Source organism: Oryx dammah, unplaced genomic scaffold (assembly GCF_014754425.2).
Source record: "Oryx dammah isolate SB20612 unplaced genomic scaffold, SCBI_Odam_1.1 HiC_scaffold_25, whole genome shotgun sequence".
Lineage (NCBI taxonomy): Eukaryota > Metazoa > Chordata > Mammalia > Artiodactyla > Bovidae > Oryx > Oryx dammah.
Window position 1 is genome coordinate 97,327,884 of NW_024070209.1, and position 12,196 is coordinate 97,340,079.

Here is a 12,196-nt window from a genome sequence, read left to right on the forward strand (position 1 = left end):
GGTTCTAAAGCCAGCAAATCTGGCTTTGTGTCTTAGCTCTGTCACACACTAGCTCACTCTGAATGAGTTGCTTACCCTCTGTGAGCCTCCATTTTGCCACCTGTCAAATGGAGATAATCTTTCATTCCTGTAATTCTTGTGAGGATTAAAAAGAGATTGCAATCCAAGTCCCAGGGATAAATGCTAAAGGAACCCACCCAAAAGACCAAAGAGGAAAAGTTTAGGGGAAAGGTGTTTCAGGCAGAGGTAAAAGTTGTGAGCATGAGCTTGGCCAAGACCAAGTCCTGAAGTCTTTGCCAGCTGTCGCGATGAGGCAGGAGAGAGAGCAGTAACTCAGGCAGATCTGAGTCTAGATAGCCCAGCATGATGCTTTTGCTGACCTGCTGTGTGGCCCCAAGCTGTCTCTCTCCCTCTTGGGTCCCCAGCCTCCTGTCCCTTACAGGCTTTAAACAGAGATCGCAAATCTTTGTTTTCTGCAAGTTTCATTCTTCACTCTTCTCTTGCTCCCTGGGCAGGGTGTTCCAAGAGCAGAGCCTTGTCATCTGTCCCCACAAGCCAGTGTCCCCGATGCCGAGCCTAGGTCTGGCAGAGACAATTTCTCACCAAATGAATGCATGGATGGATGGATGGATGGATGGATGGATCACACCCTTTCCCTTTGGGAGGGTGGGGAGTTGAAGCAGGACCCCCTGGCCCCTCATTACCCTCCGTGCATGCCTGCAGACCTGCCTCCCATGGGTGGACACTGGCCTGCTTGCCAGTTTCCCTGAGTCCTTGTTTTCTCTGCTCTCCACACAATGGATTTGTTTCTATTGTTCTTTATGGAGAATGAGAACCCCGATACGGTATTGCCAAAAGGCCAACAGTGGTTCTCCAGGCGCACTATGAAAGTGCTTTTGATTTTCTCCTTTATATTTTCACTACTTTCTTGCACAAATATCTGTGGCTTTTCAAATAAAAAGCAATGATGAGACTTCCCTGGTGGCCCAGCAGTTAAGACTCCAGGCTCCCAGTGCAGGGGGCCCTGGTTTGATTCCTGGTCAGGGAACTAGATCCCGCATGCCACAACTAAGACCTTGTTGTTAGTTTTCAGTCACTCAGTTGCGTCAGACTCTTTGTGGCCCCATGGACTGCAGCATGCCAGGCCTCCTTGTCCTTCACTGTCTCCTGGAGTTTGCTCAGATTCGTGTCCATTGAGTCGGTGATGCCAGCCAACCATCTCATCCTCTGTCATGCCCTTCTCCTTCTGCCCTCAATCTTTCCCAGCATTCGGGTCTTTTCCAATGAGACAGCTCTTCGCATCAGATGGCCAAAATATTGAAGCTTCAGCTACGACCTGGTGCAGCTTCACCTAAGACCTAGGGTAGTCAAATAAAAAAAATTTTTTTAAGCCATAATGCAAAGGAGATGAGGGGAATGCTAAAGAAATACAAATGACCTTTTTAAAAAAATTAATTATTTTTATTTTGGCTATGCTGGGTCTTTGTTGCTAAGCAGGCTTTTCTCTAGTTGTGCAGAGCAGGGCCTGCCCTCTAGTTGCAGGACACAGGCTTCTCATTGTGGTGGCTTCTTTTGTTGCTGAGCACAGGCTCGAGGCATGGGCACTTCAGTGGTTGTGGCTCCCGGGCCCTGGAGCACAGGCTCAATAGTTGTGGTCCTTGGGCTTAGTTGCTCTGCAGCATGTGAGATCTTCCTGGACCAGGGATTGAACCCATGCCTCCTGCATTGGCAGGCGGATTCTTTACCACTGAGCCACTAGGGAAGCCCCTGACTTTTAAAGATAAAAAATGGGAGATTGTGCTTGGAATAGTGGTGCACCATGTCCCGAGGTTCCAGCGCTGGTTTTGACTGGCACATTACCATTTTTTCTCCCGAGGGATGGCTCTACCAAGTAGAATATGCTTTTAAGGCTATTAACCAGGGTGGCCTTCCATCAGTAGCTGTCAGAGGGAAAGACTGTGCAGTGATTGTCACACAGAAGAAAGTACCTGACAAATTACTGGATTCCAGCACAGCGACTCACTTATTCAAGATAACTGAAAACATTGGCTGTGTGATGACAGGAATGACAGCTGACAGTAGATCCCAGGTACAGAGGGCACGCTATGAGGCAGCTAATTGGAAATACAAGTATGGTTACGAAATTCCCGTGGAATTCTCAGGTCTACACACAGAATGCTGAAATGAGGCCTCTTGGTTGTTGTATGATGTTAATTGGTATAGATGAAGAGCAAGGCCCTCAGGTGTACAAGTGTGATCCTGCAGATTACTACTGTGGGTTTAAAGCAACTGCAGCAGGAGTTAAACAAACTGAGTCAACCAGCTTCCTTGAAAAAAAAGTAAAGAAGAAATTTGATTGGACCTTTGCACAAACAGTGGAAACTGCGATTACATGCCTGTCTACTGTTCTATCAATTGATTTCAAACCTTCAGAAATAGAAGTTGGAGTAGTTACAGTCGAAAATCCTAAATTCAGGATTCTTACAGAAGCTGAGATTGATGCTCACCTTGTTGCTCTAGCAGAGAGAGACTAGACACTGTAGTTAGTTTACCAAATCCGTGACGCCACTTGCCTGTGTGTTTGGTAACATCAGACCAACATTTTGGGGGCCCCTCGATTGAAAAAGGAACTTCTCCCACTCTTGCTGCCACTGAAATGGTTAGGACTCTGTCTGTATAAATAAAATCAATGCTTTTGGAAAAAATAAAATAAAAAATAAAGATAAAAAATGCTCACCCTCTATCATCATAAAATAAATGCAAAAGATAGCTACCCTGAGAATACATGTTTCCCCCTATGGGATTGGCAAGATCAGAGTTGGCTAATGGTGGGTGCTGGTGAGAAAATAGCTGGCTCATGCCCCTCAGGGCCATGGGGGTGGAAACTGGCCTTGTCCCTATGGAGGACAACGTGCCAATCTGTATGAAAGTGTCGAATGCACATCATCTTTGATCCAGCCATTGCACTTCCTGGGATTTATCCATCAGATGTGCTCACACGTGGAAGGAATAATGTTACCCGCTGTAGCATTGCTTGTGATGGCCAAATATTGAAAACCTAAACATCCATCATTAAGAGACTGGCCAAGTACATCACAGTACTTCCACACCAAGGAGTACTATGCAGCTTAAAAAAAGCGAATTTGCCAATGCAGCCTCTCTTATGTGGCAACACAGTCCAGAATAAGGTCTAGGATATAAAGTTATATGGAAAAAGTTCAATGCAGACTCATGTATATAGTCTGCTGCTATCTTTGAGTATAAAGAAGTGTGTGTGTTAGTCGCTCAGTCATGTCCGATTCTTGGTGACCCCATGGACTGTAGCCCACTAGGTTTCTCTGTCCATGGAATTCTCCAGGCAAGAATACTTGAGTATAAACAAGAAATCAATATATATTCGTATTTCCTTGTAATTGCATAAAATGTCTCTAGAAAAATCACAAGAAGCATAACTTTGCTTTTGGGGGGAGGAATTAGATTGCTAGGACCTGGGGTAGAAGGGAAGCTTTTCCCAATGTACCTTTTCATACCTCTCACTATTTAAATGATATGATGTATTATCCATCCAAAAAAAAAAAAAGTGAGAATTTAAAAACAAAATAAAAAGTAAGAAACAGTTTGAATACGACAAAGAAGATAAATCTATTGTATTCCTTCCCCTCTTAAATTTCCAGGTGTCGTTGGCTATAAAAATTGTCCTTGGAGGGAATTCCCTGATGGTCCAGTGGTTAGGACATGGTGCTTTGATGGCTGGGATCCCGCAGCAGTCACGGGATCAGCCAAAAAAAAAGAAGTGGTCCTTAGAGACCATGGAGGAAAGGTCACTGGGTGACTTTGCCAAGGCTTCTTGTTTTTGTTGTTCAGTTGCTAGGTCACGTCCGACTCCTCGTGATCCCATGGACTGTAGCATGCCAGGCTCCTCTGTCCTCCATTATCTCCCGGAGTTTGTGCAAATTCAGGTCCATTGAGTCGGTGATGCTCTCTAATCATCTTATCCTCTTCCGTCCCCATCACCCCCTCAATCTTTCCCAGAAGCAAGATCTTTTCCAATGAGTCAACTCTTCGCAAAGTGACCAAAGTGCTGAAGTTTTAGCAGTTTACTGAAATAGAAGCCTGGAAAGAAGCTCAATTTCACTGCAGCCAGGGAAATACATAGTAAGCATGATAGGGTATTCTACACCCAGCCATCTGGGGGACATTCTGGAATAGGGGTGCTCTCTCTGCACACACAACTGATGGGCTGCAACATTTCTGGTGTTGGGGGGAAGGAATGCAAATACCCTTGGACCCAACTGTTCCTCATCCCATGCAATCTCACCCTCAGAAATGTAAGCCCCTGGTGTAGATGCTATCCACTGCGGCAGAGCACTGCAGGCAAGTAGGGAATGCATGATGGTATAGCCACTGCTTCTGAGCTAGCAGTACTCCCACCTCCAGTGGGGGAGAGGCAGGAGGAAGGTATAGAGGCTAGGAATAAGCACTCTGGGACAGACCTCAAATGTTGACGTTGTGACTTGGGCATGTGCCTTTATTTCTCTGGGCCTCAGTTTCCTCACTTGTGAAACAGGGCATAATACTAGTACCTATTTCACAGGGTTTTGATGATTAAATGAGTAACTCTGTAGAATGGATTTAAAACAGTACCTGGCCCAGAAAGGTTCTACTTAACTGTTTGCTAAGTAATGGTCTTAAAGGCATCCCTCCTTATTTTTTAGGTTTTTTTTTTTTTTTGAGGGGGTTGGTGTTATTTTATTTTTTGACCCTGGAGCATGCAGGAGCTTAGTTCCCTGACCAGGGATTGAACCCATGCCCCCTGCAATGAAAACACGGAGTCTTAACCACTAGACCACCAGGGAAGTCTATGGAATCCCTATAGGCTTATCATTGAGTATGAATGTTAAGATACAGAAAGTATTGTCATTTGCATCAGTTCAGTTCAGTTCAGTCGCTCAGTCGTGTCCGACTCTTTGCAACCCCATGAATCACAGCATGCCAGGCCTCCCTGTCCATCACCAACTCCCGGAGTTCACTCAGACTCACGTCCATCGAGTCAGTGATGCCATCCAGCCATCTCATCATCTGTCGTCCCCTTCTCCTCCTGCCCCCAATCCCTCCCCGCATCAAAGTATTTTCCAATGAGTCAACCCTTCGCATGAGGTGGCCAAAGTACTGGAGTTTCAGCTTTAGCATCATTCCTTCCAAAGACATCCCAGGGCTGATCTCCTTCAGAATGGACTGGTTGGATCTCCTTGCAGTCCAAGGGACTCTCAAGAGTCTTCTCCAACACCACAGTTCAAAAGCATCAATTCTTCGGTGCTCAGCCTTCTTCACAGTCCAACTCTCACATCCATACATGACCACTGGAAAAACCATAGCCTTGACTAGACAGACCTTAGTTGGCAAAGTAATGTCTCTGCTTTTGAATATGCTATCTAGGTTGGTCATAACTTTTCTTCCAAGGAGTAAGCGTCTTTTAATTTCATGGCTGCAGTCACCATCTGCAGTGATTTTGGAGCCCCCCAAAATAAAATCTGACACTGTTTCCACTGTTTCCCCATCTATTTTCCATGAAGTGATGGGACCGGATGCCATGATCTTCGTTTTCTGAATCTTGAGCTTTAAGCCAACCTTTTCACTCTCCTCTTTCACTTTCATCAAGAGGCATTTTAGTTCCTCTTCACTTTCTGACATAAGGGTGGTGTCATCTGCATATGTGAGGTCATTGATATTTCTCCCGGCAATCTTGATTCCAGCTTGTGCTTCTTCCAGCCCAGCGTTTCTCATGATGTACTCTGCATAGAAGTTAAATAAGCAGGGTGACAATATACAGCCTTTACGCACTCCTTTTCCTAGTTGGAACCAGTGTGTTGTTCCATGTCCAGTTCTAATTGTTGCTTCCTGACCTGCATATAGATTTCTCAAGAGGCAGGTTAGGTGGTCTGGTATTCCATCTCTTGAAGAATTTTCTACAGTTTATTGTGATCCACACAGTCAAAGGCTTTGGCATGTCAATAAAGCAGAAATAGCTGTTTTTCTGGAACTCTCTTGCTTTTTCCATGATCCAGCGGATGTTGTCAATTTGATCTCTGGTTCCTCCGCCTTTTCTAAAACCAGCTTGAACATCAGGAAGTTCACGGTTCACGTATTGCTGACGCCTGGTTTGGAGAATTTTGAGCATTACTTTACTAGCCTGTGAGATGAGTGCAATTGTGTGGTAGTTTGAGCATTCTTTGGCATTGCCTTTCTTTGAGATTGGAATGAGCACTGACCTTTTCCAGTCCTGTGGCCACTGCTGAGTTTTCCAAATTTGCTGGCATATTGAGTGCAGCACTTTCACAGCATCATCTTTCAGGATCTGAAATAGCTCTACTGGAATTCCATCACCTCCACTAGCTTTGTTCGTAGTGATGCTTTCTAAAGCCCACTTGACTTCACATTCCAGGATGTCTGGCTCTAGATGAGTGATCACACCATCGTGATTATCTGGGTCATGAAAATCTTTTTTGTACAGTTCTGTGTATTCTTGCCACCTCTTCTTAATATCTTCTGCTTCTGTTAGGTCCATACCATTTCTGTCCTTTATCGAGACCATCTTTGCATGAAATGTTCCCTTGGTATCTCTGATTTTCTTAAAGAGATCTCTAGTCTTTCCCATTCTGTTGTTTTCCTCTATTTCTTTGCACTGATCGCTGAAGAAGGCTTTCTTATCTCTTCTTGCTATTCTTTGGAACTCTGCATTCAGATGCTTATATCTTTCCTTTTCTCCTTTGCTTTTTGCTTCTCTTCTTTTCACAGCTATCTTTTTATTTGCATCAGCAAAGTTCTACAGGGAGTTCTCTGGTAGTCTAGTGGTTAGGATTCGGGGCTTTCACTGTGGCCTGGGTTCAATACCTGGTGGGGGACTGTGATCCCGCAAGCTGGGCTGCGTGGACCAGAAAAACCAAAAATAAAAAAGCGCAAGGCCCTAGTTGAGTCTGTGATTTCATGAGCAGGCAGACACTGTGGGACACACACTTGGTCGTCAATATTCTTGTTGTTCAGTCACTAAGTCGCATCCAGCTCTTTGCAACTCCATGGACAGTAGCATGCCAGGCACCTCTGTCCTCCACTGTCTCCCAGAGTTTGTTCAAATTCACGTCCACTGAGTAGTGATGCTGTCTAACTGCCTCATCCTCTGCCACCCCCTCCTCCTTTTGCCTTCCGTCTTTCCCAGCATCTAGTTTTTCCAGGGAGTCAGCTCTTCATATCAAGTGGCCAAAGTGTTGGAGCTTTAGGTTCAGCATCAGTCCTTCCCATGGATATTCAGGATTGATTTATTTTAGGATTTCCTGGTTTGATCTCCTTGGCTGTCAATAAGAATTACCAAAGGTGGGGGGAGAGAGAGGGTTAAGCAAAAGAAAAAAAAAACATTTAATGCCATTTTATGATAAATTTTATGCAGTTATTAAGTTATAATGTATAAAGAAAGTTTCAATGATTTTTAAAAAAGAAGAAAACTAAGCGAGACAATGACCTGTCCATCTGCCGTGCGGCAGGGGTAGGGGCACCCAGCAGTGGTATGAAAAGCAGAAGGCTAGACAGTGACAGAATCTTCCAACACATGCGTTTATTTCAAAATCGAACAATCTCTGGTAAATATTTAGACCCAGTGTCTGCAGGAAAGAGGGAGAGACTACTACCAACAGTTGTTAAGGGACTGCCTTTTATCTGAGGAAACTTCTCTAGAAGCTTCTTGCAGCAACTCCCCACCCCCACCCAAACACACACACCTTTCCAGGTCTCAACTGTAGAAAGGGAATCTCCATACTACTTTTTTCCCATGCTAGCAGTTGGGACCAAGAAGGCCAGATACAGGGACTTCCCTGGTGGTCTGTGGTTAAAACTCTGCATTACCAACTCAGGGGGCCCAGTTCAACCCTTCGTCAGGGATCTAATGGGGGGGCCAAAAAATAAAGTAAAAAAAAGATTAAGAAAAGTAAAACAAAATATTTTTAAATAAAGAGCCAAAGTATTAATTAAAAAAATTAAGTCATAGACAGAAAAAGTTCTGAAAACTCCAGGACAAACCTGGATCCTCCACCCACAGGTAGGACAGATTACTGCCCTCTCTGAGGGCAGCTCTCTCTAAACAGCACATCTTCCAAGGTGCAAATCTGATCTTGTTACCCTTTCTTAGAACCGTTTCATTGTAATCCAAATTTAAATGCAACTCAATTTCTTATAAGGCCACAAGATCCTGCTGGATGTGGCATCCCGTCACCCTGGGGCTCACTAACTGTGCTCAGTCTCCACAGCTCATGAGGTCAGGATGTCACCTCTTCCAGGAAGCCTTCCCAGGCTGCCCAGGAATAGTTAGGGGACCCAGTAGCTGTAGGTGCCTGTTTTTTGGTCTGTTATCCCGCAGTCGAGCTGTCAGATTCGTGAGGGCAGAGGCCTCATCCCCGCAGTTTGTCATCTCTGTGTTGGGTCAGGATGTTTTGGGAGCTGCAATTCAGTGACCTCCCTGAGGGGTCCACAAGTTCTGTCATTGTATCCTGGCTCGTTGAGTCCTAAAATGTCAATGTTCACTCTTGCCATCTCCTCTTTGACCACTTCCAATTTGCCTTGATTCATGGATCTAACATTCCAAGCAACAGAACTGGACATGGAACAACAGACTGGTTCCAAATAGGAAAAGGAGCACGTCAAGGCCATATATTGTCACCCTGCTTATTTAACTTCTATGCAGAGTACATCATGAGACACGCTGGGCTGGAGGAAGCATAAGCTGGAATCAAGATTGCCGGGAGAAATAGCAATAATCTCAGATATGCAGATGACACCACCCTTATGTCAGAAAGTGAAGAGGAGCTAAAGAGCCTCTTGATGAAAGTGAAAGAGGAGAGTGAAAAAGTTGGCTTAAAGCTCAACATTCAGAAAACGAAGATCATGGCATCTGGTCCCATCACTTCATGGCAAATAGATGGGGAAACAGTGTCAGACTTTATTTTTGGGGGCTCCAAAATCACTGCAGATGGTGACTGCAGCCATGAAATTAAAAGACGCTTACTCCTTGGAAGGAAAGTTATGACCAACCTAGATAGCATATTAAAAAGCAGAGACATTACTTTGCCAGCAAAGATCTGTCTAGTCAAGGCTATGTTCTTTCCAGTGGTCATGTATGGATGTGAGAGTTGGGTTATAAAGAAAGCTGAGCGCCGAAGAATTGATGCTTTTGAACTGTGGTGTTGGAGAAGACTCTTGAGAGTTCCTTGGACTACAAGGAGATCCAACCAGTCCATCCTAAAGGAGATCAGTCCTGAATATATATTGGAAGGACTGATGCTGAAGCTGAAACTCCAATACTTTGGTCACCTGATGTGAAGAACTGACTCATTGGAAAAGACCCTGATGCTAGGAAAGATTGAAGGCAGGAGGAGAAGGGGATGACAGAAGATGAGATGGTCGGATGGCATCACTGACTGAATGGACATGAGTTTGAGTAAACTCCGGGAGTTGGTGATGGACCAGGGGCGTCTGGCATGCTGCAGCCCATGGCGTCGCAAAGAGTCGGACACGACTGAACGACTGAACTGAATTGAACTGGTCCTGGCTCGCAGCTGGTTCTGGCCTGGAGCAGGGCTGCTGACTGGCACTGGCTATTTGCGGGGGTGGGGGTAGGGGGAGTGCGGCCAGATCCTGGAGAATTCGACGAAGAGAGTATGTAGTTTTCTAAGGCAGAGGACTCCCGCGGGACCTTACCCCTCATAAACATGAACGAACTCTCGGGCTCGCGCTGGGTCCTGCCCCTCACAAAGATGGCGCCTCACAGATTCTTATTGGTCTCAGTGGGCTCAATGGGCAGCGCTGATTGGCGAAGAGAGGAGGAGTGTCGGGGGCGGGCGCAGGAGCTTAATTTTTTTCGGTCCCGGCCTAGCGTGCAGCTGCCTGCCCCTCTACTATGTCTCGGGCACGCTGCCACGCTCTCTTCCTGGCAGCAGTTTCTCCGCGTGGTGCAACAACCGGGGTCGCAGCGCGGCGAGGGTTGAGCGCGTGGCCTGTGCTGCAGGAGCCAGACATGGAGTATCAGGTATCCTTGCGCGCCGGCGGGAGGTCAGGCAATGACTCGTGAGCCAGCCTGGTCACTTAGCATCTGGTCTGCGCCAAGCTGAGAGGGTGGCCAGGAGCCTGGGACCGAGAGACTCGCAGGGGTCGAGGGGCAGGGCGGGCAGGGATCTTCTGGAGTCTGGAGGTGGGGACAGGCACCAGGAAGTTGGGCCCGGCTCTATCGGATTTGGAAATTCTGAGGCTGAAGTGAACCGCGGTTGGAAGAGAGGAAAGGGACGCCTGGTGGTAGGACCAGCGGCTCAGCTGAGATGCTGGAGTTATTACAGTGTCTCCGGACTCTGAAGCAGCAGTTGGGGGTGGGGGAGAGTAGAGGGCTTCGGGAATTCAGATTTGGGAGATCCAGGAGTCTAAATGTGGGTTGGAGTCTGCAGGAAGAAGGAGATCCAAGTGCTTAGAACTGGGGGGCAGGCAGAACTCAGGAGCAGAGGTGGTGTTGAAAGAACATGGAAAACAAAAAGCTTCCTCCTGGTTCTGTGCCAAAGGCCAGTTGCCAGAGACCAGCACAGGATGCTGGCCAGGCAGGTGGCACCAGTTTGACGAGTAGGGCCTGCAACCAGCCACTGAGGCCCTGAAGGATTATAAATATCACTCCCACTTCCACCACCCAGTGTGAACTGTCCTGAGGCTATACCTACCTGCCTTCTTGTCTGGGCAACCCTGGCACACCCTTCATCCCTCTGAGACTCCTCTTTACCAACTGGTTGCTTCAGGCAACTCTTCTCTGGACCAGAATGTGGGATCCCAATCCTCAGGGTTAGGCATGGAAGCCTCCAGGAATTCCTAGTTGTGATTCCTTCAGTTCTAAGATCCTAGCCTTCTGTGGTTCTGGCCCTGCTTTAGGAGGAGCCTGATACAGTGGTGAACTATGGAGGGAATTGGGCTTCCCCAGTGGGTCAGTGGTCAAGGATCTACCTGCCAGGGCAGAAGATGCAGGGGACGTGGGTTCAATCCCTGGCTCAGGAAGATCCCCTGGAGAAGGAAATGGCAACCCACTCCAGTATTCCTGCCTGGGAAATCCCATGGACAGAGGAGCCTGGTGGGCTACAGTCCATGGGGTTGCAAACAGCTGGGCATGACTGAGCATGCACACACGCACACACGCATGCACGCATGGAGGGAATTAGGGCAAAGGCCTGAGAGTGAAGCCTAGTCCTGTTAGTCATTTTACCTGTGTTTGCCTGGCACTCCCTAGGTGAAGCTGAACTGCCCCAGGCTCCCATTTCTGCCACAGCTTGAAAGATGCCACTTCTTTCTCAGTGGTGTCTAACCTCTGGGCTGGGGCACCAGGGCTGGCGTGGCAGTCCTGGTACCCTGGCCTGGCCACTGGCATGCTGTGTGCCTCTGTCCCTATGGGCCCCTAATGCGCCTTAACTTGCTACCTGGGGTTCACCGCCAGGATGCCGTGCGCACACTCAACACCCTGCAGACCAATGCTAACTACTTGGAGATGGTGAAGCGAGAGCGGGGTGACCCCCAGACACAGCTGGAAGCCATGAAGCTGTACTTGGCACGGAGTGGGCTGCAGGTAAGGTGGGAAGGGCCTGTAACCACCTCCACTCCCCACTTCTGTCTGTGTATCCTGTGCCTGAGGCAGGGACTTTGTCTGTCTGTCTTAGGTGGAGGACTTGGACCAACTGAACATTATCCACATCACTGGGACCAAGGGGAAGGTGAATCACAGGACCCAGGGGTAGGGCGTGCGCGGGCTGGGGTGGGGGGTTGGGACCTGCCCAGACAAGACCTTTTCTTTACAGGGCTCCACGTGTGCCTTCACTGAACGTATCCTCCGAAGCTATGGCCTGAAGACGGGGTTCTTTAGGTACTGAGGTACAGAGGGATGTGGTGTCTCCTAGCTGTCTGGGGGGCTCTGGATCCAACCTGCATCTCAGGGCCAGGGTCACCCACAGGAACTCAGCTATATGTCTTTCTGCCCAGTGTTTATTCATTCAACATATATTCAGTTAGCATTTAGTGTATTAGCAAGAGTTTATGGCACTCTCTGATTTTTATAATGCAAAGAACTTGGGGAGGGGGGCAGCAACTTGAATGGATAAATGAAATACACAGCTGGAAAAGTCAGATATCTTTT

At 47.3% G+C, this 12,196-nt stretch overlaps 1 protein-coding gene and 1 pseudogene across 3 annotated transcripts in view; both read left to right on the forward strand.

The window, feature by feature from the left end:
• Positions 1 to 12,196, forward strand: part of FPGS (folylpolyglutamate synthase) — a 28,202-nt gene that overhangs the window by 5,584 nt on the left and 10,422 nt on the right. For 2 of the 3 annotated variants that reach the window (XM_040225187.1, XM_040225186.1), the window contains exons 2-4: positions 11,504 to 11,632; positions 11,724 to 11,777; positions 11,862 to 11,926. In XM_040225187.1, coding sequence (XP_040081121.1) covers positions 11,504 to 11,632; positions 11,724 to 11,777; positions 11,862 to 11,926 — 248 coding nt within the window. Of the gene's footprint in view, positions 1 to 9,522; positions 10,070 to 11,503; positions 11,633 to 11,723; positions 11,778 to 11,861; positions 11,927 to 12,196 lie in introns of those variants that run through there. The other variant, XM_040225185.1, reaches the window with a different exon arrangement.
• On the forward strand, positions 1,796 to 2,697 carry LOC120852031 (annotated as a pseudogene).